The sequence below is a fragment of the Hipposideros armiger genome, unplaced genomic scaffold (genome assembly GCF_001890085.2).
Source record: "Hipposideros armiger isolate ML-2016 unplaced genomic scaffold, ASM189008v1 scaffold_1164, whole genome shotgun sequence".
NCBI classification, from domain to species: domain Eukaryota; kingdom Metazoa; phylum Chordata; class Mammalia; order Chiroptera; family Hipposideridae; genus Hipposideros; species Hipposideros armiger.
In genome coordinates this window covers 139900-165799 of record NW_017732514.1, presented here as the reverse complement: position 1 = coordinate 165799, position 25900 = coordinate 139900, and the positions used below count along the sequence as shown (strand labels likewise).

The 25900-nt window shown below is 41.0% G+C and overlaps 1 protein-coding gene across 1 annotated transcript in view; it reads left to right on the top strand.

The window, feature by feature from the left end:
- The window catches only part of ADHFE1 (alcohol dehydrogenase iron containing 1), a 29287-nt gene extending 3621 nt beyond the window's left edge, over positions 1-25666 (top strand). Inside the window, exons 2-14 of the mRNA XM_019632702.1 lie at positions 31-68; positions 1826-1872; positions 3142-3195; positions 3378-3532; positions 3674-3870; positions 5305-5382; positions 6661-6766; positions 9898-10050; positions 11859-11957; positions 14730-14808; positions 14982-15078; positions 17930-18087; positions 25157-25666. Coding sequence (XP_019488247.1) covers positions 31-68; positions 1826-1872; positions 3142-3195; positions 3378-3532; positions 3674-3870; positions 5305-5382; positions 6661-6766; positions 9898-10050; positions 11859-11957; positions 14730-14808; positions 14982-15078; positions 17930-18087; positions 25157-25240 — 1345 coding nt within the window. The 3' untranslated portion in view covers positions 25241-25666. The remainder of the gene's footprint in view (positions 1-30; positions 69-1825; positions 1873-3141; positions 3196-3377; positions 3533-3673; positions 3871-5304; positions 5383-6660; positions 6767-9897; positions 10051-11858; positions 11958-14729; positions 14809-14981; positions 15079-17929; positions 18088-25156) is intronic.
- Positions 25667-25900: the final 234 nt, after the last annotated feature.

The following is a 25900-nucleotide window of genomic DNA, read 5'->3' as shown; positions in this document are numbered from 1 at the left end:
GTTTCACTTTACATTTTTTCTTTTCCCTAGATGCCAGTGCCCAACTCATTCGCATACTTACTCCCAAGGTAATAATACATTTTGTATTTTTAGACTGGCCACAATTTCCGCTTCCACAGTTGGCATCATATATTTGGACAAAGGGTAAAGCAGAGAAAATCAAGGGATGTGAGAAGGTTGATAAAAATGGTTGTCTTCTCATTTGAAATTGGTAATATGTAGTTCTAATTATATGATGGCAGCTGAATGTATGCTACTGATTATGGGTTGGGTTCAAATATATATGTTAAGATTGTCTGAGTTCATCAAACGGAATTCATCAAGATGAAATCTTTGGAAGTTTCTAGTACATCTTGAGAAAGAAAGAAGCTAAAGAACAAGGTGGTTCCTGGAAGGAAAAAATTTATTGGTATTAATTTTTAAAATAACATTCTATTTCTTAATAATTGAAAAGAATGACAGAAGTTTGCAGTTCCCACAAACATCTTAATCAGTACCAACTCCATTGTCCACAAAGCAGCAGGAAGCCCAGCGTAACTTCAGTGTGTCCTCAGAATGGCTGTCACATGAATTACTGACACAAACACTGATTTTACCTCTTAGAAGGAAAGGTCAAATCTAAACAGTGCAGGGAGGGATAGAAAGGAGGCGGCCTGCCCATGCAGAATCTTAAGCAAAACCCCCCCAGAGAAGCCTGTTGGGGAGTAGAGCAGACAAAATAACTGAGGGCTCTGCCTGCCGGTGGAATGACTCACTCTTAAGGACTAGCCAAGGGACCTCCCATTCATTAATGGCCATCGACCACGCAGACACATGCCCAGCCCTCCAGGCCCTCTTGAACATGCGTCTTCAGCTGGTTTTCTCCAATTCTTACTTGGTTTCAACAAAGGATCAGAAATTTCCTGTTTGGGGGAATAATATTAGTAATTTAGAGAAAGATAACCTCTGTTTAATAGGATCTAATTTATGTCTTCTCCTAAACTTTAGTCACAGGAGTAATAGATTTTTTTCTTTAAAGCCTATAGTAATCAAAGAAATTTAAATTTTGATTAAGGATACCCTCACCCTTAGGAAACTGAAGGTAGATTATTGTCTAGTTGTGGTCTTTTTCTTTAAAAAAAAAATGGTAGTGAAAATTGTTTGGTAGATTTTTTTTCAATTGTATGACTCACTAGGACTGATAAAAAGAATAGATAAAAACAAGGATAAAATTCATTTAGTGGGGCCCTGTTGTTGTTCCAATATCACAGAATATCATTTTTGCCATAACTAAAACCAGATACTTTGCAAAGAAATATCACTTTATAAATTTTTTAAGTTAAATTTCACAAAACTAAAATTTTTTATATGCATAAGCTTGAAAATAGAAATATCTTACTGTGATAAGTAAACTCCATGGAAAAAAATCTTAATTTAAACAAATGGTCACGGTTGCTATAAGAAGTGTAAGCAGGACTCTAATTAATGAATTTACTAATCATTTTTCTCTAACAATAACCCATCTGTAAAGTATAGAGGATTTCTTTTCTGGAAGATTTTTACACATCGTGTTTTCAAAAGTAGATTTTAATTTCAATGGAAAAAAATATTCTAAGTACCTCTATTTTCACACAATATGCATCAAGTTAGCATTACATTCTCTTAAAATTCAGGTTTAATTTGATATGCAACAATGAAACCTGAAAAATATATTTTAGGTAAGGCTTCAAGGGAGATGTTTATGTTCCTTGCTGGTGTTCACTGCTGGAATACCAATTTACTGTCAAGTAACAATATATTGCTTTATTTTTGACGCCTACTCTGATGCTAAGTTTTACATTTCTAGCTCCTGGATTTTCACCTTATGGGAAAACAACAGATTATGCCTTCGAGGTAAATTTAATTAGTCTATTCTTTCTTTTATGAATGACCTGAAAAAAATACAACTAGAGTATTTTGCTAATGCAGTATTATATCATTTGAAATCGGTTATTAATTGATGTTCCCTTGATCAGGCCCTAGTTAGCAAAGTACCGTGTTAGGATAATGGAATAGAAACCTGTTAACATGAGTCGTGCCTACGATACTTGTCCTCTGGATAGCTGTTAAAATAGGACAGATTCCCAATTCTACAAACTCCCACTTTATATATGTTGTATATTAAATCTTCTTTAGTTTTGTAATTATAGCAATCTCAAAAGAGGTCCAAGTAATTTTTTGACACAAGAATAAATGAACAATTCATTCTGATGAATTTTTACCACACCGTATTTACATAAGTATTTGTTTAAATCCCTGTCTCCTCCTAGTTCAAGCATCATAAAGTACATGTCACCAGGGGCCTAACATTTAACCTGCCCCTGAGCAGGCTGGGTGAGGATGGAGTTAAGTTCACTGAGAGCACAGGCCCATCTGAAAGTGCGACCTCCAGTCAGCCCCACGTGACTGCTGCCTCCCAGGAATGCAGGCTTAGTGTTGCCCAATTATTCAAGAGAGATAAGACAGACACATTGTATTTTTTTAATCCTGATTCTTAAGAGTTATTAGCCAATTCAAAAAAAAAATCTAAACATAATGTGGATCAAACAAAACGTCTTTGAGACGAAAGTGACCCATTATCCATCAATATGAAAGCTCTTTATGAGGCCGTGTTTCTCTCGTTAGTAGTTGTATTACCAGAGCCTACCACAGAGCCTGGAACATAGCAGGCACACAGTAGTTTTGGGGTGGGTCGGAGGATGGATGGATGGATGGATGGATGGATGGATGGATGGATGGATACATGCATGCAACAGTAGTTGGATAGATGAATGGTTGGATGAGTGAACGAAGGGGTAAAAAATACACGAGGAACCAACAACATTTAAAATGGAAAATAGAAATTTGAGAGGTAACTTAGGCATAGAGGCAAGAGAAGGCAGGCATTTCAAGCTGAGGGAACAACTGAGAGTTTATGATGAGTCTGGAAAAAGATAAATAATTCCAAAGTGACTAGAGTCAAGGTTTGCTCAAAGAAATATGATGGGTCTAAGGGTGACCTGGAAGGCCATGCTATTGAATAAATATTTACTCTCTAGACAATGAGAAACCATTTCATGCTTTGAGAAATGAAATGGTCAAATCCCTAATACGCCCATCACCTACATCTTTTTTTTTTTTCAGATGGCTGTTTCAAATATTAGATATGGAGCAGGAGTTACAAAGGAAGTCGGAATGGCAAGTATTTAAGATTTCTAGAGTCTACTGTAGAGGTGACATATCTTTTTGAAAAGTGCAGGTTGACAACAGTTGAGTTCTTTGTGTTTTTTTTTTCAATGTTCAACGTTCAGCTTACCAGAGTGTCTAGTACATTTCTAGTGCAATCAAACCTAACTTATAAATTACTTTCGTTACCGTAGGACCTACAAAACATGGGTGCTAAGAATGTTTGTTTGATGACAGACAAAAACCTTTCCCAGCTTCCTCCTGTACAAATAGTTATGGATTCTCTAATGAAGAATGGCATAAACTTTAAGGTTTATGATAATGTGAGGGTGGAACCAACCGATAAAAGGTATTTTTTTATTGTTGTTTACCTTACGTGGAAGCCAACACGTATCACTGTTGCTTAAAACGTGTCCCAGGCCTTATGTAATGGCATGGCCATTTATTTCTGAAAAATATGACATAATGCTTTCATTTTCCCTTCTCTAAGCTTCATGGAAGCTATTGAGTTTGCCAGAAAGGGAGCTTTTGATGCCTACGTTGCTGTGGGTGGTGGCTCCACCATGGACACCTGTAAAGCCGCTAACCTGTTTGCGTCCAGCCCTCACTCTGATATCCTAGATTATGTCAGTGCCCCCATTGGGAAGGGACAGCCCGTGTCTGTGCCTCTTAAGCCTCTGATTGCAGGTAAAGACTGTTTGTTTGCTTGCTTGTGTATTTGTTTGTCTTATTTTGCAATCGGCAAAAGGCCTTAGGAAAGATGCAAGCCAGGAATGTTAGAGTAGATGTTTCCAAAGCTTTCTGATCTCGTCATTTTGGAGATCAAAACAGACAGCAATTCACTTATGTTAAAATTCTGATCTTCCTTATTGCACAGATAGGAATTATTGGGTCAGTGCTAGGAAAGTCTGCAGATTAAAGCTATGAAATCACTATTTGAAGGAAGGGGGCAGGTCATCATTTACTTAATAGATGCCTCTCTCAGCAGGTGTTTCTTCTAAACCCCACTCTGTTTTGTCCCATTTTGCCAGCCGCTGTGGAGTTTAAAGGGAACATTCACTATTATTTTTCTGGTGTTGACGCAACCCTTTCTTCCACATAATGGCTCTTCAGTTGACCTGAGGCTTTGTGTCTGCCCTTGGACATGTGGCCAGCATGGCCGCCTCGCTCTGGGTGACATCTGCTCTGTGGCTGCCAGGGGCGCAGACACGCAAATCCAAATCAGAATAGCTTGTCTATTTAACACAGACTTTGGGTTCCCTCTGTCTGTTCTTCCCTCTCTGTTTATGGCTGTTAGCTTATTACTATTTAAAGTTTTACAGCTCAAATGCACTAACTGGTAACTGGAAAATATCAGTTTAATGTCCTGTCCCCATTGTGAATGGGCCTTGTGATGGGATGCGGGTGAGTTGATGGCAGATGAACTGCTCTGATGTGAATGAGCAGTCAGCAGGGAGCAGCATAACCGATGTCTGGCAAGTGGAGCCCTCCGGGGAGACTGTGGCAGCATCACACAGAGGCATGATTAGTCAAGTTTAGAAACTTGACAGAACTACAAAACCACGAGCCCAGCAAAGGCAGAGCATTACTTGCTGCCAAGAGGGAATGAAGACGTCTTTTAGAGAGGCGAATAGGGGTTTTCTTCCTGGAGATGCCCACAGTCTGCATTTGAATACCCACTGCAGCTGCTTAAGTACTGGCACCGAGGAACCTGAGGTTCCCAGAGCTCCTCATGTTACTACAGAAACAGATATCACATGTACACATTAAACATGCATGTGTGTTAATACAGACATGGACAGCGTATACACATGTTCACAGGTATAGGCATCACACATACACATCAAAATGCATACACAGGTTACACATGCATGCATTTAATGCAGACTTGGACATCATACATGTTAATGCCAACACAAGCATCATACTGTTATACATGCATGTTAATGCAGACACTAACATACATGTGAAACAGACATACATGTTAATAGACATCAGACAAGCAATGAGGGCAGCAAAGCTTCCTTCTCTAATTTTGCTCCTTATTTCCTAAGGCTAATTAAGTATCTCCACCAACCTTTATTTAGATGCTGTATTAAAATTAATATTATTTTGTCCAAGTCCCAACTACTTCAGGAACTGGGAGTGAAACTACCGGAGTTGCCATTTTTGACTATGAACACTTGAAAGTAAAAATTGGTAAGAATTTTGCCCATTAACATTTTTTTTAATTCTCTCTCTTACCTTTCAACCCCATCCCCTCTTCTTTAATCGCAATATTTAACAAGGAATTATGGAGTTAAGGGGAGGGTACGTACATATATGCATTTTCTTTTTCCAAGTACATATAAAAATATGAAACAATCTAATAAACTTCTTTTTTGAAAATTACCTACACAAGCATATAAAAATGTCATGAACCTTGATTGGCCATTTTTCTGCCCAAGTTAGTGACTGTATGTCAATGATAAATGGTCATTCCCTTTCTTGGCCACCTTTTTAATATTTTAAATCAACTTGACATAATTTAAATCAACTTGAAACATCATTTTATATAATAAAATGCATGCATCTTAAGAGTCTGGTTTGATAGAATTTGACAAACATAGACACCCATGTAGCCACCACCCCAATCAAGACACAAAACATCCCCATCATTCCAGAATGTTCCCTCCTGCTCCTTCCTAGTCAATCCCTCAGCCCCATTCCTGAGTAACAGTTGTTCTGCTTTCCATCTTCTTTATCATTTTTATCCTGTCTTCCTCTCTGACTCTCAGCTAAGGTGGCAGAAATGTCCCTCTCCTTGAGTCTGGCTCAGTATTCTTCTTCTGGGCCTTTGTAGCAGAATAAATTGACATTCAACCACATTTTTATAGTAACTTCTCTTTTCAAAATTAAATTACATTATCCCTTGACATTGTTAAGATAATAATAGTTACCAACACTTAAGCCCTACCTTAGTTTTTAAAAAGAATTTTTCATGTCATCTAATGTGATCCTTACAACAGCTCTGTGTGAGATGGAGGCCCTGTGATGGTATAATCTAATCTCATAGAGAACTCAGAGAGGCTAAGTGACTTACCCAAAGACACACAGTAAGTTGCAGAGCAAGGAACCAAACCAGTGGCGTGCTAATAAACCAGCTCTCTAGAATTTAATAAGTAAATAAGCCCTGATTTGTAGTAATTGCCAATTTCTGTGGTGTAAATACTCCCACCAGAGCCAATGCTGTCACTCATCCTGGACTTGGGAAGAGATGCTCACACTTGGCTTTTTCCAACCAGAAGCAGCTTCAGCTCCACTGAAAAACCCGGGTTTCTGACTCCCAATCTCTTTCCACTGTTCCTTGCCACTTGCATACAGGAGAATGAACCTTGTCTCATATTTTTTATTTTTAGGATAATTCCTTATCTTAAAGTTATTGAATGTTTTAAAATGGAGTCCATACTTAGCCTCAATTGAAAATCCGTGTCTTAGGCATTGCTTCCCGAGCCATCAAACCCACGCTGGGACTGATCGACCCTCTGCACACGCTGCACATGCCTGAACGGGTGGTCGCCAACAGTGGCTTCGATGTGCTTTGGTAGGTAAGGTGCCACCTGGAGGGGCTTTTTCAGTAGCTGGGTCTATGGACAGTATTTTCTTGCTGAGAGTCCTTGCTAAACATTCAGTACTCCACAGCAGCCCCAGCTTCAGCTGTTATTATCCCCTTGCCCAGATGAAGCTATTGAAGCTGTAAAGATTGGTAAGTAGGTGAGGCCATGGGTAAGCGACGAACCTGCTGTTCAGGATGGATCACCCCAGCCACAGCTGCAGCTGCAGGGACATGGCAAAAGGAGCAGTTGGAGCTGGCATGCCTCGATGGCTACACTAACCAGGGAATGCCCAGGGCTGCCAAAACGTGGTCGAGGGCAGGACAGGGAGCTGACGTTCCGCGGGCTGAACCGGGCTCACAGTGTTAGCATTTTACATGCACCATCGCTTCACCACAGCTCTGGGTCAGGGGAAACAGAGAGCTCGCCCTGAGTCATAACGCATGCTCCCTTGCCTTCAGCAGCCATGTGCTCCTGGCTTCCTAATCAGCGTTTCCATCACAGACTTCGCTTCTGAGCTGCAGGCCATTCATTCCAGCGGCCTCACTCACGGAGGTCCCAGGGCACTTCACATCCAGCAGGTCCCAAAATTCCCTCTTTCACCCACTTTCACATGCATATTTTTTCACATTCTCACATCTCTAAAATCGGAACATATCTTAAAATCTGTGGCATGGCAGTATAATTTTCTTCCTTGGTGGTACTTTTTTTTTTGATGGTATATCGTATAAGGCATGGCATCTTAAATTTGATGATATCTGATAATTCTATTAATTCTGCCGCCCCTCCCACCCCCTCACCCACCCCCGACACACACACATACACGCCCCTCACAGCTTCTCCTCCTGAGTCCCTTAACTTAGCGAGTGCAGCACTCAGTATGAATGTCTCCTTTCTCTCGTGCCCACACCAGCTAGCAGGTCCTCTCTCTTGTCTTGCTGAATCTCTCTCATATTTGCTCCCTCCCGAGCCTCATTGCTCCAACCTTGGTTCAGGCCTGCCTCAGCTCTTACCCTGATCATTGCAGGAGTTCGCTCATCGATCTCCCTGCTGCCATCCCATAGTCTTGCCATCTGTCCTCCACACTGGCCTCACCAAGCTTTCAGAATGCAATATGACCACCACCACCACCACCACCACCACCACCACCACCACCACACACACACACACACACACACACACACACACACACACACAGCTCTACCTTATAAGCCTTTCAATGGCTTTCCATGCCTACTGTCCAATGGCCAAATTCCTTTGGCCCTGGAATGTCCCCAAAGCTCAGTTCTTTATCTGCTTTGATAACTCATCTTTCATTTCCACTGGAACATTCTCTCTCTGATGGAGCCTTTCTGACCCTCCCCTTCCCTCTCCTCAAGTACAACTGAACGCTCTGTCCTTTGCCCTTCCCCTTTGCTTTTGAGACACCCCTCTCTTCACACGCCTCTCTCCCTCAATGCACCGTGAGCTTGGCGAGGACAGGACCATCTTACTTATCTACCACTGCCCTTGGCACAGTGGCGGTCACATCATAGGTACTCAATTAATACCTGTTAGATGAATTTCACACAAGCAGGAGGTGGCGGACTTAGGATTCACATCCAGGTCTACCCAAGTTCATGGTCTGCTTTACTCAATACGTTACGCTGCCTTCAAGAAACTGGAAAAAATTGTGTTCAGCTCCATCTTGGTCAATGTTATCAGTACTTTGAAGAGTTCTCCCCTAACAACTTGGAAATGAGGGAAATAACATTACCCTCCCTGACTGGAAACTGCATAATAAATATATAATGGATGAAAGCAGTTGTCTTTAAGTGAATGATTCACTGTCAATCAGAGAAGGGAGTGGGCTCAGAATGATGATAGCTGCCCTTCCAAGTATTGTCCAAGGGAGAGAACACCTGGCCTGAAGAATCTGCCCCTGAGGCCCAGTAGCCTGTTCTGAAGATGGCCACACCCACCCACTCAGCCTTAGAGGCAGTCCCCCTTTTTAGGACTCCATGGGCCTTCTGATCATAAATTAGCATCTATAGGATAGTAGGGAGAAAAGATGCCATCTGGAAGACTCAAATGTCTGACCCCCTCAGCAGTTAACATTTCTCGTTGCAAATCAATAATCAGACTTCTAGGTTTTACACATAGTTTCCGTGAATGCCATTCTGTGCGTGTACCCTTGAGAGACAAGCTGCTCTTGGGCCCAGAATTGAGATGCATGCAGGGCAGAGGCTCGACTCGACCTCAGTAGATTCGTTGCCACCCCGTCCTGGCCACATGGCCGCCTCATTCTTACGTTACCCACAGATTCTCTGTTTAGAACCACAAAGCCATAGCTTCTGTCTCCCGACTAATTTTTTTGGTTAAGTTCTAATGCTTTGTTCAAAAGACATTAGCTGCTTCTCAAATGTAGAAGAGAGTAAATGCTCCATTTTAAGACTGAAAATTATAATTCATGCAAAAAATAGTTCATGTTATATTGTGTTTCCAATGCATCATTGATCTAGACGGTTATACTTATTCTTATCTTCAGCACTTGATTATCTAGAATTGGTGGCAAGCCAGCAGGTGAAGGAAACTCTGAAGCTTGGGTCTTGAATTTAGTGCACATAGGGAAAAAGAACTGGAATTTTTTTCAGACCAAGATTTATTAATAATGGTGAATGATAAGTTTTATAATGTGCTGGTCCAATGTGCTAAGTAAGTACTTTACCGGTGTCAACTCAATTTTCACAGTCATGCCATGAAGATGTACTATTATTTATTCCTGTCTTAGAATCACAGGGAGGGTAGTGACTCCCCCATGCCCACAGCGCGAAAATCTGGTGCCAGAATTTACATGTGGGCAGATGACCCCAGGGTTATTGTTCTCACCCTACATCACCCTCTTAATAGGAGGCTAGTGTAATTAATATACTCCTTGGGTAAGATGGTATTTGAGCAATGCAAGGTATACAATCGTAAGTATACTTTAGAAGGAAATACTTTTTTTAGATTCAGTGCTTTGCTTCGTGACTTAAATATTTAAAAATTTAACACCATAAAGATTTATTTGCCATATGTAATCTTATACAGACTCGTCAAAAACACTGTTTTCAACCTGTGCCTTTTAAATACTTCTCGTTAGCCATGCTCTGGAGTCCTACACAGCCCTTCCCTACCACATGCGGAGCCCCTGCCCTTCAAACCCGATCTCCCGGCCAGCCTACCAGGGCAGCAACCCGATCAGCGACATCTGGGCAGTCCACGCCCTGCGGATCGTCGCTAAGTATCTGAAAAGGTATGTCACCCAGAGGAGCTAGAACTAGAACAGAAAGACCACATTCCACCCTCGCCGAAAACGTGCTATGCCAGGTCCTGAGATGTCCTGAGCAAGTCCCATCACCAAAAGGTTAGTCAATGCTAGGCTTACACCAGCAAGCTTCTGGGAGGATGAAAGAGACGGGAGGGAGCCACGTGAGGGCAAAGGAAAACTGGATCCTTCCGTCTGAAGAGGCAAAAGCCTGTGAGGGTACAAAATAGGAGCTCCTAACTGATGAAGGATGCAGGGAGAAGGATTAATCATGAAATCCTCAACACTAAAGCTGAGTGGAGGGGAGTTGTCCTCTGAGATCTGGCTACAAGGGCAGACTAGAGAACCACAGAGGCAGATGTCGGCTGTGCCCATCCTGGCCCTGTGCAAAGGCACACGGAGTCTACCAGTGAGCACGCTCACATGAGCTAGATTTTAAAAATTAAACATGTGGAGTTGTCTGTCCCAACAGATACGAAAGGCTTCCTAAACGGTTATGAAAGATTTGTGAATGACACAGCCATGCTAGGCCCTGAGGCAGCAGAGAGACACTTGGAGATGAAAGCTGATCCCTGAGACATGAAGACATTCAAAGTCGGACTCACCTTTGCACTTATACATAAGGGAGGGCAAGAACACAGCAGGTCAGGCCTAGACGTGAGCCCAGAGCCTCCTCTGGCCTTGAGCTGGGAGCTGCGCCGGAGAGGGGATTGGACTGCATCTGTAGTGGAGCCGGGAGAAGTGACATGGAATTATTTCAGGCTCGCGGGGACCTTCAGGGAGCATGGCAGCATTTGACTGGGTAGAAGCGGGTACAGGTAATGGTCAGCCAGTGTGTTTGAGAAGAACAGAAGGCTTGGTCAAGCAGCGATGGGAGGTGAGGGGGTAAAATGGACACAGGAAAAGCTGAAGCCCTATCATCTACCATTTCGTCTTGTTAATCAGGAAATACGGAATGAACATTGGTTTTTGGAAAGGAGACACAAACGCCTTACCATTCCGAATGAAACGGGGGAAAGGCCGTGGCACTCTTATTTCATAACAGGAACCCTTCCTTACTCCAGGCAACATGGCGAAAAAGCCAGTGAGAACTGGCTCGCCTGGCAGTCGCAGGCTTCCTCCCCAGGGCAGGGTTTCCAAGCCGTGTGTGCAGGAAGGCAGAGCCGCATCTGAAAGGGGCCTTTGAGAGTGTGTTTTTCCAAAGTGGCGCTGGGGACACAGGGAGCAAGCAAAGCCCTGTCCTACAATAACATCCCACTTCCACAATAACAAATATTAAAATAACACGTGCAGTTTCCATAGATAACAAAAGAGGCCTCCAGTGGGTCCTGTGTGGGGCAGTGTCCCAGCAAGAAAGATGGGCGGGCTGCGTGTATCCTGCAGGTAGCCCCAGGCGACAGGGACTCGCTCCTGCGAACGGGTCTGGGCCCTGTGCTTTCGGAGGATATGTTTACTCTAAGTCCATTCACAGCAGCAGTCAAGGTCACTGACAAATGAAGAAGAAGAATGAGGCCCAGCGCACAATCCAAGGGTCAGTGCTTTGCTTCCTGGGCACTTTTATCACATGAGCAGCCTGACACAATATTTATTATGCCTTTGCTGAAACCATTGATGAGAAAATGTGTTTACCTTCAGTTTCCCTTTAGAAGACAAGATGTCACTTGAATAACTTGCCTAATTTTTCTTCCTACCGAGCTGCATTTCTTGTTTTCCCGGTCGCTCCCTAAGTCAGCTCTTCAGTCAGTAGGAAATGCCAATGTTGATGTGTTTTTGTTAGGTATTTATATCATCCACAGGGCTGTCAGAAATCCTGACGATATTGAAGCAAGATCCTATATGCACTTGGCAAGTGCTTTTGCTGGCATTGGCTTTGGAAATGCTGGTGTTCATCTGTGGTGAGCAAACCTGAGATTTTATTTCTTCACCTAAGATAATTGCTTTTGAATTTTTAAAAAATGTTTAGAATTTAGGACAGATGGTAAGATTTAAATATGCTATAGAAAGAAGAAATTTAATTTAGGGTCCTGGAATATTTTCTTAATTCAAATGTACTTTATTAGGTCAAAGTTTTTGTTTTTGTTTTTGGTACCAGTTTTATTGAGGTATAATTCACACACTATATAATTCACCCATTTAAAATGTATAATTCAGTGGTTTTTAGCATATTCACTGAGTTACCATTACCGTAATCAATTTTAGGACATACTGTCACCCAAAAAAGAAATCCTGTACCCCTTAGCTGTCACCTGCCAATCCTCCTCCAGTCTTAAGCAACTGCTAATTTACTTCCTGTCTCTATAGCCATTTCATATGAATAGAATCATATAATATGTGGTCTTTTGTGTCTGGTTTCTTTAACTTAGCATAGAGTTTCCATGGTTCATTCACGCATATATCAGTACTTCATCCCACTTTATTGCCAAATAACATGCCATTATATGGATAGACCACTTTAATTTATCCATTCATCAGTTGGTGGATGTTTGAGTTGTTCCCACTTTTTGGCTCTTATGAATAATGCGGTTATGAACATTGGTGTACCAGTTTTTGTGTGGACGTATGTTTTCATTTCTTTGGAATTGCTGGTAATTTTATGTTTAAATTTTGAGGAACTTCCAGACTGTTTTTCACAGCAACCGCACCATTTTACATTCCTACCAACAGTGGATGGGGGTTCTGATTTCTCCACATCCTTGCCATGAGTTGTGGATTTTTAAAACATCAAATGCGTATTTTTTTTCTCCTAATCTCTCACAAAAAGAGAGATCAGAATCTTTATTAATAGCCCAGAATTCATCGTTTTGAACAGAACTTTATTTGTATGTTGCCTTAGAAATGAATACCAGTGAACACTGAGAATTAATAATACCAGTGAACACTGAGAATTAAGAATAGGACTTTGTTAGGGAGAGTACAATGAAATGGTTACCCCCAAACTCTGCTGCTGAGAGGAAAATAGATTGTCAGTCACGGCCTTTCTAAAAAGCAGGTAGCAAAGTCTCCCCAGAACTTGAAAAATATTTATACCCTTTGACCCACTAATTTTACTTCTAGGTATGTAGCCTAAAAAATCATGATATCATCACAGAATTTCCTTATAACAATACTCACCTGAATTTTATTTATAATTGAAAAATTTGGAAACAACCTAAATTTCCAACAGTTTTGAATAGTTAACTAAAGTGCAGTACTCGAAGAATAAAATAAGGCTATTAAAAATAATGTTTTAAAAGAATATAAAATTATATGGAAAAATGTTTACAAAGACTATTAAGTAACAAAAGCAATGTTTAAAACTGAATACACACTATAATCATAAATTAAAGATATGCACAAGAAGATTAGAAGGAAATGTTCTATAATGATTTATCTTGAGGAAATAGGATTATGGATTATTTTCATTTTGTTAAAGAACATATAGAATGGTTGAAAGAAATCAAACTAGCTGGATGGTGACTAGACTTGGAGCTGAGCTAGCTGCGCCCTCCACAACTACGATTGAAGGACAACAACTTGGCTATTCCCCTTCCCCAAATCCCCAATAAAATCTTTAAAAAAAGAAAGAAAGAAATGAAACTAGAATATTGGATATTGTTAGAAAGGTACCTTTGAAAGCTTCATGTACCCTTTCACTTCATGAAAGCACACAAAGCAATAATTTTCTGAATACTCTGGAGCCTGAGATAGGTAAAACACATGCCAAAATACCCAACAACTCAGAGAACTGATAGCTTCCGATCCGCCTCATAAAAGATGATAGGCAAGGGGCACCTGTTTTTTGGACAGATAATTATACTGTTCACAAAAATATTTCATCTTTCTATGAAATGCACATCATTTGGTAAATAAGCACAGTCATCCAATAACCCATATAAATAGACTTACAGACCATTTTACTATTATAAAACATTTTATTTTCAATATACTAATGGTAACTATATTCTTACAGTGTACGAATCTTACAGAAAATTACTCTTCTGAGTTTTCTATTAAACTATAATATTATCCTATTTGTTCATTAAGAACTCAAGAAGACATAAAGAGTTTTTCCATTAAAACAAACCAAAAAGAAAATCCCCACAAATAAAAAAAACATGGCGCCTTTTCTTGAAAGCAACTTCAGGCTAGAATAATCATTTATGATTCAACTCCATTAGTATGTAACATTCTAAAGAATGTATGTTATTGGTGGGACAGATCACTGGCAGGTAAAGTTTGCATGTGTAACACAGCACATCTTGGCTCATAAAACTCCCACGGACGTTGTCAGTCTGTGTGGGAGCATGAGGCCAAAGCATTGCAGAGCAGGATAGAAAATGCATGCCCTGAAGTTTACTAAAGACACTTCAAAGTGGATTCTTCATTTCTTCAAGATCGTAAGGGTAACCAATGTGTTTGGGGAGCGACTTCTGCATCAACATGCTTTCATGGCATACCATTCTATGAGCATTTGAATTTGAATATTTCAGAGGTTTTGTTATGAATAACACCAAATACCGAGCACCTAATAACATATCCTTATATCAAAGAAAGCAGGATGTGTAACTTTGTGAGATAGCAGGATTGTCAAAAGACTATAAAGGGCTGTCCCATAAGATTATCTTTGTATTGTTAATTTGAATTTCTGATATCTGTATGTCAACATAAGGACTTTCTTTCTTTTCTAGCCATGGAATGTCTTACCCAATTTCAGGCTTAGTGAAGACATATAAAGCAAAGGATTATAATGTGGATCACCCGCTGGTGGTAAAAATCATAATACATTCTTTAATTAAATCTTCTATGTCCTCGCAGTTGCCATAAATGTATTTGTCAATTCTTGATTGCTTGGCATACAGGGTAAAGTAATTTACTATCTAGAACATGCAGGTTGAAGGCCAGCTTTGGCCAGCTGCTCACCACGTCTTGTTTGTCTGCAGCCTCATGGCCTTTCTGTGGTGCTCACCTCCCCAGCCGTGTTCACTTTCACCGCGCAGATGTTTCCCGAGCGGCATCTGGAGACGGCAGAAATTTTGGGTAGGAACCATTACTCGTAAATCTGTGACGCATGTGTGTGGAGCATTTCCTAGAGTTGCTTCTGAAGATAAAGCATCAAGGATAATACTAAAAATGTTACTTTGAAGGGCCAGCTGAGTGGCTCAGTTGGTTAAGAGCTCGCTCAAGAGTTTGAGCTCTGAGCAATAGCGGTTCGTGTCCAGCCCGAGCTGAGCAGCCGCTGAGCTGCCAACAGGTAGCAGGATGGCTCAGCTTAAAAAAAAAAAAATGTTTCTTTGAGATAGTTTACTACTAAAATGTCAGTGGCCTGCCCGAAGTCCTATTGACGCTAAAATTCTGTAATTTTATGTTTCTAATAAATAGCCTATTAACAATGAAATGGAACTAAATATTGCTTGTGCTCACTTTGGAGTAACCCTATGTCAGCAGCAGCTCAGCAGCAGCTCAGCTTGTGCTGGGAATCAAACCAGCAACCCTGTTGCTCAGAGCTCACACTCTTGAGTGAGCTCTTAACCAACTGAGCCACTCAGCCGGCCCTTGTAATTCTTTATAGACTACCGTGTTGTAAATGGCTTTTATTATGTTTAACGGGTAATAAAATGAATCTAAGTGAGGAAGTAACAGTAAATTCTCAATTACAGAGAATCTAAACAGCTAAAAACTATAAAACGATCCCAAAAGAAGAATTTGCTTACTGCTCTGGAGAATAAATAATGTCTATAATAAGATTCCAACTGTGCCTTTTGAATCTTACAACACATAAAATTATGTTCAGGATAGCTTTAGGGTTGAGTAAAATTTTGGTTATTTTTCTAAGATGAGCCCTCTTTTAAGTAAACGAATATTTGATTAACTTTCCAAACATCTTATTCCCCTACTTGCGTTTAGGGTAGGAAGGGAAAGGTTAAAAAGAAAACTTCATTATGCTCTTCTAGCACCAGCCGTTGGAGAGATTGTTTCCAAAAAGGTAGGAATGACCACAGACATCCTTCCGGCGTGCCGCTTCACCCCACCTTCTCTCTCACACTGACGTTTGTGCTTTTGCTGAGTTCCCGGCGCTGGGCCGGGAGTGTTCATGAAACAAGTCCAGGGCAGAGAAGCGGAAGCAGTGCTGGGGCCTTGGTTTTTCCACCATGTTCTGCTGAAAATGTGGCGCCAGCTTTACCAAGGGTCTTGTGTCCCTTTTCCCTTTGGGCCTGGGGATGTTGTTTAGTCATTTGCTGGGACTCAGATGCCTTTGTAAATATGCAAACAGTGAAAATAGGCAGGAGTCAAAATAGACGAGCTTTATGGGAAATGGGAAAATCTTAGAGAACTTCCCAGGCAGCCAACAAAATTACAGAGAAAGCGATTCCTCTGTGAGACAAAACCCAGGCCAGTAGAACCCACCAATTCTTTCTTCTTGCGTAGGAAATGTGTTTAATATCATTCTATACTTAGTCATTAAATACGTTGCTTCCCTATGTAATCTTAGATTTTCTTAGCTTTATACCAATGTAGTCGCTTTGCTACCCTCTTTTTTTCTAAAACACTTCATAGGAAAACCCAGAGGTTTTGATGGTGTGTTTTATGGCAGCAATCCCAGGAAAATAAAAATCTCATAAACCTCATATCGTGTGTCACCACTCCACCTACTCCATACTTTAGCTGCCACTCTGGAATACAGACTGCTCTTGTCAGGCAAGGTTTGCCTTCCATTCAGCTGCTCTCCCTACCAGCCCTGTATCTGATTCTATTTATACCTTTTCCTGGATTACTAAAACAGTCCTCAGTGTCCTGGAAGAGAAAGGTGAAAACTGATTTAATAATGTGCTTTAGTGTGGAGGTGAACCGCACGTTCTAGCCTCCTTTGCAAATTCCAGGTGGGCTTGGACCACAGCACGAGGCATTTTGGAGAATAACTACTGTTACCTTCCATTTGTAAGGTGTTTCACTCCCTGATAGTGAAGATGGTCAACTAGAACAGATGGGGGGGAAGGGTGCAGGAGTGCTGGGGGCTTGGTCAGTTCCCTTCCTCTGGGAACTTTCACCGCCACCCTGCCTGAGGGCAGTACCCCCTGTTCTTCTAGACTGACATTTCTATGATTTTGTGTTAATTATGCCCAAATTCTACCCTTACATCTCTCCAACCCTTGGGAAGCTTCCTCCCCCTTTACCAATATTATTACCTACATACTAAATATTGTTTTCTGAGAATCTTCATGTTCTTGGCTCTGTCTGAGTCTGTAATATTTATTTAGAGGAACCTACCTTGGCCTGTGGTAACAGAGTCCAAAATAAAAACTTGTAGCTATAGACAGGAAACCCTTCCTTCCCTGGCCACAGATAGTCCATTTTTGTCGTTTTCCTCTTTTTTGGCAGTGAACACCGGAGTGTTTGTACTTAACATAGATCCGTATCTCACAAGGTGTTTTTACAAAGGGTTTGTCTTCCTTTCCTACCATGAGAAAAGACACTGAACATGTGTACCTCTAGATGTCAGCAAATTCCAAGCCCTGAAAGTTATGTAAGCTGCGTTTTCTGCTACAAATGCCCCTTCTTCCTCATCCAAACACCAGCCTTCCTTCTTGGTCTCCTTCCTGTGCCTCTTTTCTTGGCTCTGTTCCTCTCCTTCCCACCCCACAAGGGGGGAACAGCCCATCGGAAATGTGAGAGCCAGGTGAGCTGCCCCAGCTGCCTTCTCTGCACTGGCCTGGCCCGTTTGTCTTCTGTGGGGCTGACCGCTGGGCGGGCCCCCATGAGGCACAGCGGCGCCCTTGTCCTCCGTGTCAGGGAACCAGCAGTAGGCTATACATCAGCTACCTTGTGCCTGAATTACACCCAGGGTGAGCTTCCTCCACTCTGTGTACAGTCAGCGCTTTGTGTCTTCTAGGGGCCGACACCCGCACTGCCAGGACCGCAGATGCTGGGCTTGTTTTGGCAGATGCGCTCCGGAAATTCTTATTCAATCTGGATGTTGATGATGGCCTGGCTGCCATTGGTTACTCTAAGGCTGATATCCCCGCATTAGTGAAAGGAACGCTGCCCCAGGTAAGAGACACAGCGCATCCTCCCTCCCTTCTAGAAACACAAAGCTGCCGGAAAGATGTGTCCCGTTGGGGGCGTGTTAGGGGAGATGAAAACCCAGCATCCTCAAGTCTGTCTGTATCAGACGGCAGCTCTCCCCTTTCCCAGGGGAGGGGCCAAGGCTCCGTCATCTTTATATTCTTCCATAAAACTGTGGCATGTGTGAAACTTTTATGATGTAACTGAAAGGAGCCTTTATAAAAATTCAAGGCAAAGAAACAAACCACATTTATCTTGAGGTTCTCTCTTTTCTCTATGTCTACTCTTTTAAGAGTCCCCTATAAAATTATGTGAAACTGTTCCAAAAGGGCCACTAATATTATTTTTCACTATAAAGAGTTACAAATTCCTACTACTGTGAAGAGTAGATATGGCCTTTAAATTAAAGACTATTACAAAATTACTTTTTTTATTTAGATATAATTGATATTATATTCGTTTCAGGTATACAACATAATAACTCCATATTTGTATATATTGTGGAGTGATCACCACAAATAAGTCTTTTATTAACATCCATCACCTCACAGAGTTACAATAATTTTTTTTCTTGTGACGGAAACTTTTAAGATCTCTCCTTGCAACTTTCTACTATATAGTACAATATTACTGTATAGTAGTCACCATGACAAAATCACTTTTTAGTATATTTGGGAGATTGTATATTTTATATGTGTACATATCTGTGTCACTTTGAATCTTATTTCATTTATTTAAATGTTGCTCAAGAGTGTAAACTGAGCTGTTACCCTTTATTTGGTAGAGTCATAATAGATGTCAAGTTTCCCCTCGCAAAGTTCACATGAAGAGAGCTTATGCTGTGTTGGACCTCTCTTCCATTGTGCTATAGCATCAGATCCTAATAGGCCAAGACTACATTTATTGCAATGCACCATCAAATAGAGATTCCGAGCCATGGGCGCTCAGTTTGTGGACCACGCCATGCTCACCAGGCCCAGGGTGTTCACTTAGCCCTCCTGTCTGAAATGGGAAAAGCAAAGATCATTTAAACGCTGTGAGGATGTGAAGATAAGTCATGTCTGCCCCAAAGTATTCAAGGATCTTTCCCTGACATTGGAACAGAGTTAACAGTTGGAATATCTACTCACACAGCATCCTGCTTACCATAATCAATAGCAGTGCTTTTTCTTCGCCCCACTCCAGTTCAGCAATTCCCCACTTAGCAAGTGCTGAGAATGTTGAAGACCTCAGCTCACATAAGGTAGTATTTGTGTGGATTAGGTTCACAGACTCACGGGTACAGGAGCCAGGTAGATAACAGCAATAAACAAAGTCAGTTAAGGCAATGGGGAGTGGTGGATACTTTGGTGAACCAGAAATCACATGACCCATCTGATGGGGTAAGCCACTTTTCAGCTATAGTTTATCCTCTCCAAGCAGAAATTCAGGTCCCAGTGTTGGGAGAACTTCCAGTTTTCAAGAAAAATCAGCAGTCTGGATATGTATTGAATTCCCTTATTTCCCATCATGCAGACCAAACATGGCCCTTGAACCATCAGTTTCCCTGATTTAGACTCAGGCCCAGTGGTCTCAGTTGCTTCTAAAAACAGAAATGAATGAGAAAAAAGCCCCTAGACTAACTCCTGAACCCACAGTCCAAGGGACAAAATAGCCAAAAGCCATGACCATCCCAGTTGTTTTGTTTAAACCTACTAGACTGTAAGCTCCCTGAGGGCGGGAATCTATCTATTTTCCTTATCCATTCTCTATTGTAACTAGCACAGGCTAGTAAACATGTTAAACGAACACATACCTGCAGCCCTCTCCTTCTAAATCTTCTGTCCGGGTGAGCTTAATGGCTGAATGGTGGTAACTTCTTGAGTAGTTTCCTTAGATTTAATAGGACTCAACCAATGATAAAGAGCCATGGAAACCTACCTAAAGACATCAGAGACCAGACGGTCACCATGAGTTTGATGCAGGCTCAGGCTCTTAGAGCACGGTCCCAGTCATAGTATCCATTCTGCAAGGGGTCTTTTGAAAACTTCTGCTTGTTTAGCCCAGGGAAGTATTCAGGAATATGTGTTTGTCAACCTCTAGGAATGGTATCCATGGTTTTCAGGTGAAACTGTGTGATGTTCTTGGCCATTTAATTGCTGGTGGCAAAGCATCTCCCAACCGTCGGGATGCACTGGCAAGTGTTTATTTACTGTTTTAATTCTGCCGTGCTCAGACTTTCATTTTCAGAAGCTATTCCAAAACTAACATCTGAGACCATCCACTAAAATAGCAAGCTAATTAGATATCATTCTGAATGCCTCAGTGCACGTGTCATACTGAGAAATAGAGAGCAACACTTTAATTAGACAAAACTAATTTCTTTGTTTCACAGAAGGTGCAAGTCATGTCTATAAAGTAGGAAGCCAGCATTTCCTCAAGCTGTATTCCTAAAGCGGTCCCAGCATGAATGCTGCCTTTTTCCCCTTTGATCATGTTTTTATGATTGGGAGAAACATAATTTTAATTAACTCGCACTAGTTCCATTTTGGAGTCAATGTGATATATGTGAGATAGATAGATGATAGATCGATAGATAGATAGATAGATAGATAGATAGATAGATAGATAGATAATAGATGTGATAGATAAAAGATGATAGATGATAGATAGCAGACAGACATAGGTATATAGATAGATATAGATATAGGTATAGATATAAATAAGAGAGAAAGAGGTATATTCACAGGACTTGAGAAGGAATCTTAGAAATAAGCTTGTCTTGTAAATGGAGAACTACTGTGAGGTTTTTTGTTGGGTTTTGGCAGCAGTGAACGTTTTACAGGAATGCTACAGCAACTTCAGGATTTTCTACATGCTGCAGACCACTCTTCACTTATTAGTATTTACAGGATTTCGAGGGGTGAGGGGCAGGAGATATCCTGGTTCCTGCAAAAAAGGTTATTTCATGTAGTCGACATTTGATAAAGCTCCTTGTATGTTCAGCAGCCAGGGGTCGGTTTTCTCTGGGAGGAACAACCAGGCCAGTATTCCTGACCAAACATCACAGCTCCTACCGGCGGCAGCACATAGCAGCCCTGTGTGTGGACAGAGGCTCCCAACTGCCATCGCCAGGCAACAAGGGGAGCAGGCAGGAATAAATTAATCTCCCAAACTGGGTTTCTGAAACCTCTGGAAAGAACCATTTCCATTTCCAATCAAAACATTTCATGACTAAGGAGAGCTGTCTACCAAAACGAGCACTTCCACTCCCTGGCAGACAAGCCAGCTGAAATGTTGTTGGTTTATGAATGTGATAAAAGTAGTAGCCGGGGTTTATTTCCGTGCCTGTCTTCATCCGTTGTCCTTTGGCCTCTTCCATGTCTATAAATAATAGCACATCGCAGAACACATCTTAATTCTGAGAGTTTAGCTTTTATACGGCATGATGCTACGTGTGGGGATATATCGCAAACTTGACCTCCTTGCCCCCGTTTAACCAATCATCGGGGATTAAAAATGTGAAAGAAGAAGCCCAGCTCAGCTTCTCTTCCGGGCCTTGAGGACATCTGAATGTCCTAAACGACTTCACCAAAAAGGACAGGATCATTTTAAGGGCCTTTGAGCTCATCCGATAAGACTCACGCCATTATAAATGGAATAACGGGGCAGCAATCTTCAGCCGTAGCAAGCACTGAACTTCAGTTCTTGACCCTGGCACAAACATATATTAATGCATAGGTTGCCATGAACAAGTCTGCCTTGCTATGGATTTTCAATATTCTTTCAAGTTTCTAAAAGATACGCTAGCAGGTACCGTTCTGCCTCACCTTCACCCATATTCATCAGCATAGTCCCCATCCTTCTCCCATCTGTCTCTCAATCCTTTCTTTTTTTAATTCACTTTTTTAATTGTGGTAAAATACACCTAACAAAATTTACTGTTTTAACCATTTTTAAATGAACAATTTAGAGCCAGTAAGTACATTTACAATCTTGTGCAACCATCACCACTATCCATTTCCAGAACTTTTTAATCATCCCTAACAGATGCTCTGCTCTGTTGTTTAATAGTAAATAATAACTCCCCATTCTCCCCTCCCCCCAGCTCCTGGTACTTTCGATTCTACCTTCTGTCTTTATGAGTTTACCTAGTCTAGGTACTTCATATAAGCAGAGTCATACGATATTCATCCTATTGTGCCTTCCCTACTTCACTTAACATATGTCTTTAATGTTTCAGAATCACATTCCTTTTCAGGGCTGACTAATATTCCATTGTATAGTATACCATATTTTTTAATCCATTTATCTTCAGATAGACATTGGGGTTGATTCCACTTCTTGGCTATTGTGAATAGTGCTGCTAGAATCATTGGAATACAAGTATCTCTTTTAGTCCCTGATTGCAGTTTATTTGGTTATACCTAGGAATAGAATTGTTGGATCATGTGATTCTATACTTAACCTCTTTAGGAACTGCCAAACTGTTTTCCATAATGGCTGCACTATTTTACATTCCAACCAACAATATATGAGGATTCCAGTTTCCCCACAGCTTCATCAATACTTGTTAAATACTTGCTATTTTTCTCCTTTTTTTTTTTTGATAGCCATTCTACTGGGTGTGAGTGGAAATTCATTGTGGTTTTTCTTGTATTTCCCTAATGACTAATAATGTTGAGCGTTTTTCCACGTACTTGGCTATTTATATACCTTCCTTGGAGAAATGTCTATTCAAGTCCTTTGCCTATTTTTGAATTGGGTTGTCTGGGGTTTTTTGTTGTTGAGTTATAGCAATTACTTATATATTCTGGATATTAATCCCTCATCAGATATCTGACTTGCAAATATTTTTTCCCATTCTATTAGTTGTCTTTTCACTCTTTTGATAATGTTTGTTGATGCATAAAAGTTTTAAATTTTGCTGTAGGCCAGTTTATCTGTTTTTTCTTTTGTTGCCTGTGCTTTTGGTGTCATATCCAAGAAACCCAGTGTCGTGAAGATTTTCTCGTTTTCTTCTAAGAATTTTAAGATTTATCTCTTACAGTTAGGTCTTTACATTTAGGTCCATTTTGAGTTAATTTTTGTATATATCCTTCCTTTCATTCTTTCTTTTACCTGACAAATACTTAGTGAGGTCTTACTATATACCATGCATTTTATGGGATACAGTGAGGAGGAAAATAAAAGTTCTTTCCCTTTCTCACGGAGCTTACATTCTAGTGAGGGAGACAGACAATGCACATCTAATCAAATCGATAAATAACATACAAATGAAATCATTTCGGATAATGATAAGTGGTATGAAGGAAAAACTGGGTGATTTCACACGGGACAGTGTGGAAGGAACCCCAGAGAGGATGGTCAGAGAAGGTCTCTGACTGAAGGTGGACGTATCCAAGTGAAAATCTGGGAGAAGCAGCCCAGCCGGAGGGGAAAGGCTAGTGAAGGTTAGCATTTTCATAGGACTGAGAGGGGACATGGGTCTGTGAGATGAACCAATGAGAGAAGAGTCAGAGCTGGGCCAAGAACCAGGGCCAGATCAGATGGCATTAGAGGCTATGGTTTTGTTCTAGTTGCAATGAGAAGTTATTGGAGGGCATTAAGCAAGGGAATGTTATGATCAGATTTATACTGGGGGGAAAAAAATCACCCTTCTGCCATAGGGAGATTGACCTCTAGGGGGCGAGCGTGGAGCAAAAGTGGGAACACCTTTAACAGGCCTTGCCGGTAGGACAGGGGAGTGAGAGGGTGACCTAGACTTGGGTTGTGGTAGAATAGGCGGTGAGAAGTGGTCAGATTTGGGATTTATTTTGGAGGTAAATTTGACAGACTTGCTGATAGATTTAGATTTAACATTTAGGGAAGAGAAAGAGGAATCAAGGATGACTCCTAGGCTTTCGCCTGAGTGACTAGGTGTCATTTCTGAGATGACGAAAATGGGAGGCAGGGGAGTCCACGTTCTATCTTGTACATATGAATTTTGAGATGCCAACGCCCCCACTCCCACCATCTTCATTAATTCCACAAATAACTGTTGAACACCTATTAACGGTGTATTGAGCACTCTAGTAGGTGCCAGGTGTGGAGCGTCCCTCTTATACCAGCCAGATATGCTCCCAAACAAGTGCTCATCACAAGACAGAGATATCCATGAAAATGGAACCCAAAAAACTGACCACTTCTTAATTTTATTTAGCCCCAGAAATTCAGACACAGGGTACTTATTACAATATCCTTTAATCCCCTGTCCCAGAGGAATTTAGGAGCCACTGATGGGAGTATAAATAGCAAAAGGATGTGCTAACTTGAGTCAGTAATCAGTAGAAAAATTAAGCAAGTCACTGAATTCGCTGGGGACTGTAGAAATAAAGCCCTAGTTAATATTTAAAAAGGAGTTACTTATTGCCCGCAGCCTGAAAGTTATGCCCTAATGAAGTTCTTTCAAATGTATACCTGAAGTCCAAGTTGCAAAATACAGTCTTTGAGGTGAAGGACAACCCAGTTCTATTTTCTTTGGCTGCACTTGCTGTGCCTGGGACTGTGCTCTCCGCTCACACAGAACTGGCAGAGGTTGCTGACTAGACACGGTTTGGTCATTATAGGGGTGTTTCTCCCACGGTTGATTTGGTTCTGTACATTTGGGCAGAATGGTATTCCCAGGACATAAGACAAGGACAATGGCTTTTGAAAGCTTTGTAGGAAAGAGGTGTAACTTGATAAACTTCTGAGTTGGGGGCCAGCTAGTACAAAGCAAACAAGGACTGTGACTTTTAAAGACATAGCTATTATCAAGTCATTGTTTCTCATTCCCAAGTTCATTTACATAACCTAGTAGCTTTTGCAAGCTGTCTTTTCTTTTCCTTTTTAATTTATTGGGGTGACAATGGTTAGTAAAGTTACATGGGTTTCAGGTATACAATTCTGTAATACATTATCTATATAGCACACTGTGTGCTCACCACCCAGAGTCAGTTCTCCCTCCATCACCATATATTTGATCCCGTTTACCCTCATCTACCACCCCCCTCTTTTCACAGCCCAGAGTAACTCCTCTTGTTTACTGTTTCAGGAAAGGGTCACCAAGCTTGCACCACGCCCTCAGTCGGAGGAGGATCTGTCTGCCCTGTTTGAAGCTTCAATGAAACTGTATTAATTTTCGCATTCATGGAAAGAATAACCATTGGCTATCATAGTTTAAAATCAGAAGTTGATCTAGGCAGAGCTTTATCTTTTCATCTCCATACAGAACTTATCTGTTACATTTGAATGGGATATAAATTTACCCTGCAGAAGATTCCGTGATGCTCAAAGTCAAGCTCCTTCCATAATACAGGTTAGACAAATGCCCACAATGTTGGACCCTCGTTTGCAGTCCCATCCCAAACCCCACAGACTGCCTCTGCTTCATGTATCAAATGGGTAAAAACTCAGTATCTATCAAAACTTTTAATGCACATATCCTGTGCCCAGCAAGCCACCTCTAGAAATCTATAGAAGTACTAGCATGAGTGTGTTAAGAAATATGCCAAGGATATTTCAGGCAGCACTTTTTCTAATAAAAAATTTGAAAGAACCTAAATATTCATTAACAGTATATTGATAAATAAATCACAGTATATTAAATAGTGGAATGCTATAGTGCTATTAATAAGAACATAGTAAAACTATTGGAAATATGTCCATGATCTGCTAAATTGGAAGAAAGTAAGTTGCAGAAAAATTATATTTTAGTATGGTCTGATTTTTGTTTTAATTATATATAAATATATGTCTATATGTAGAAAAGAAAGATGCACATCAAAATATTAAAAGT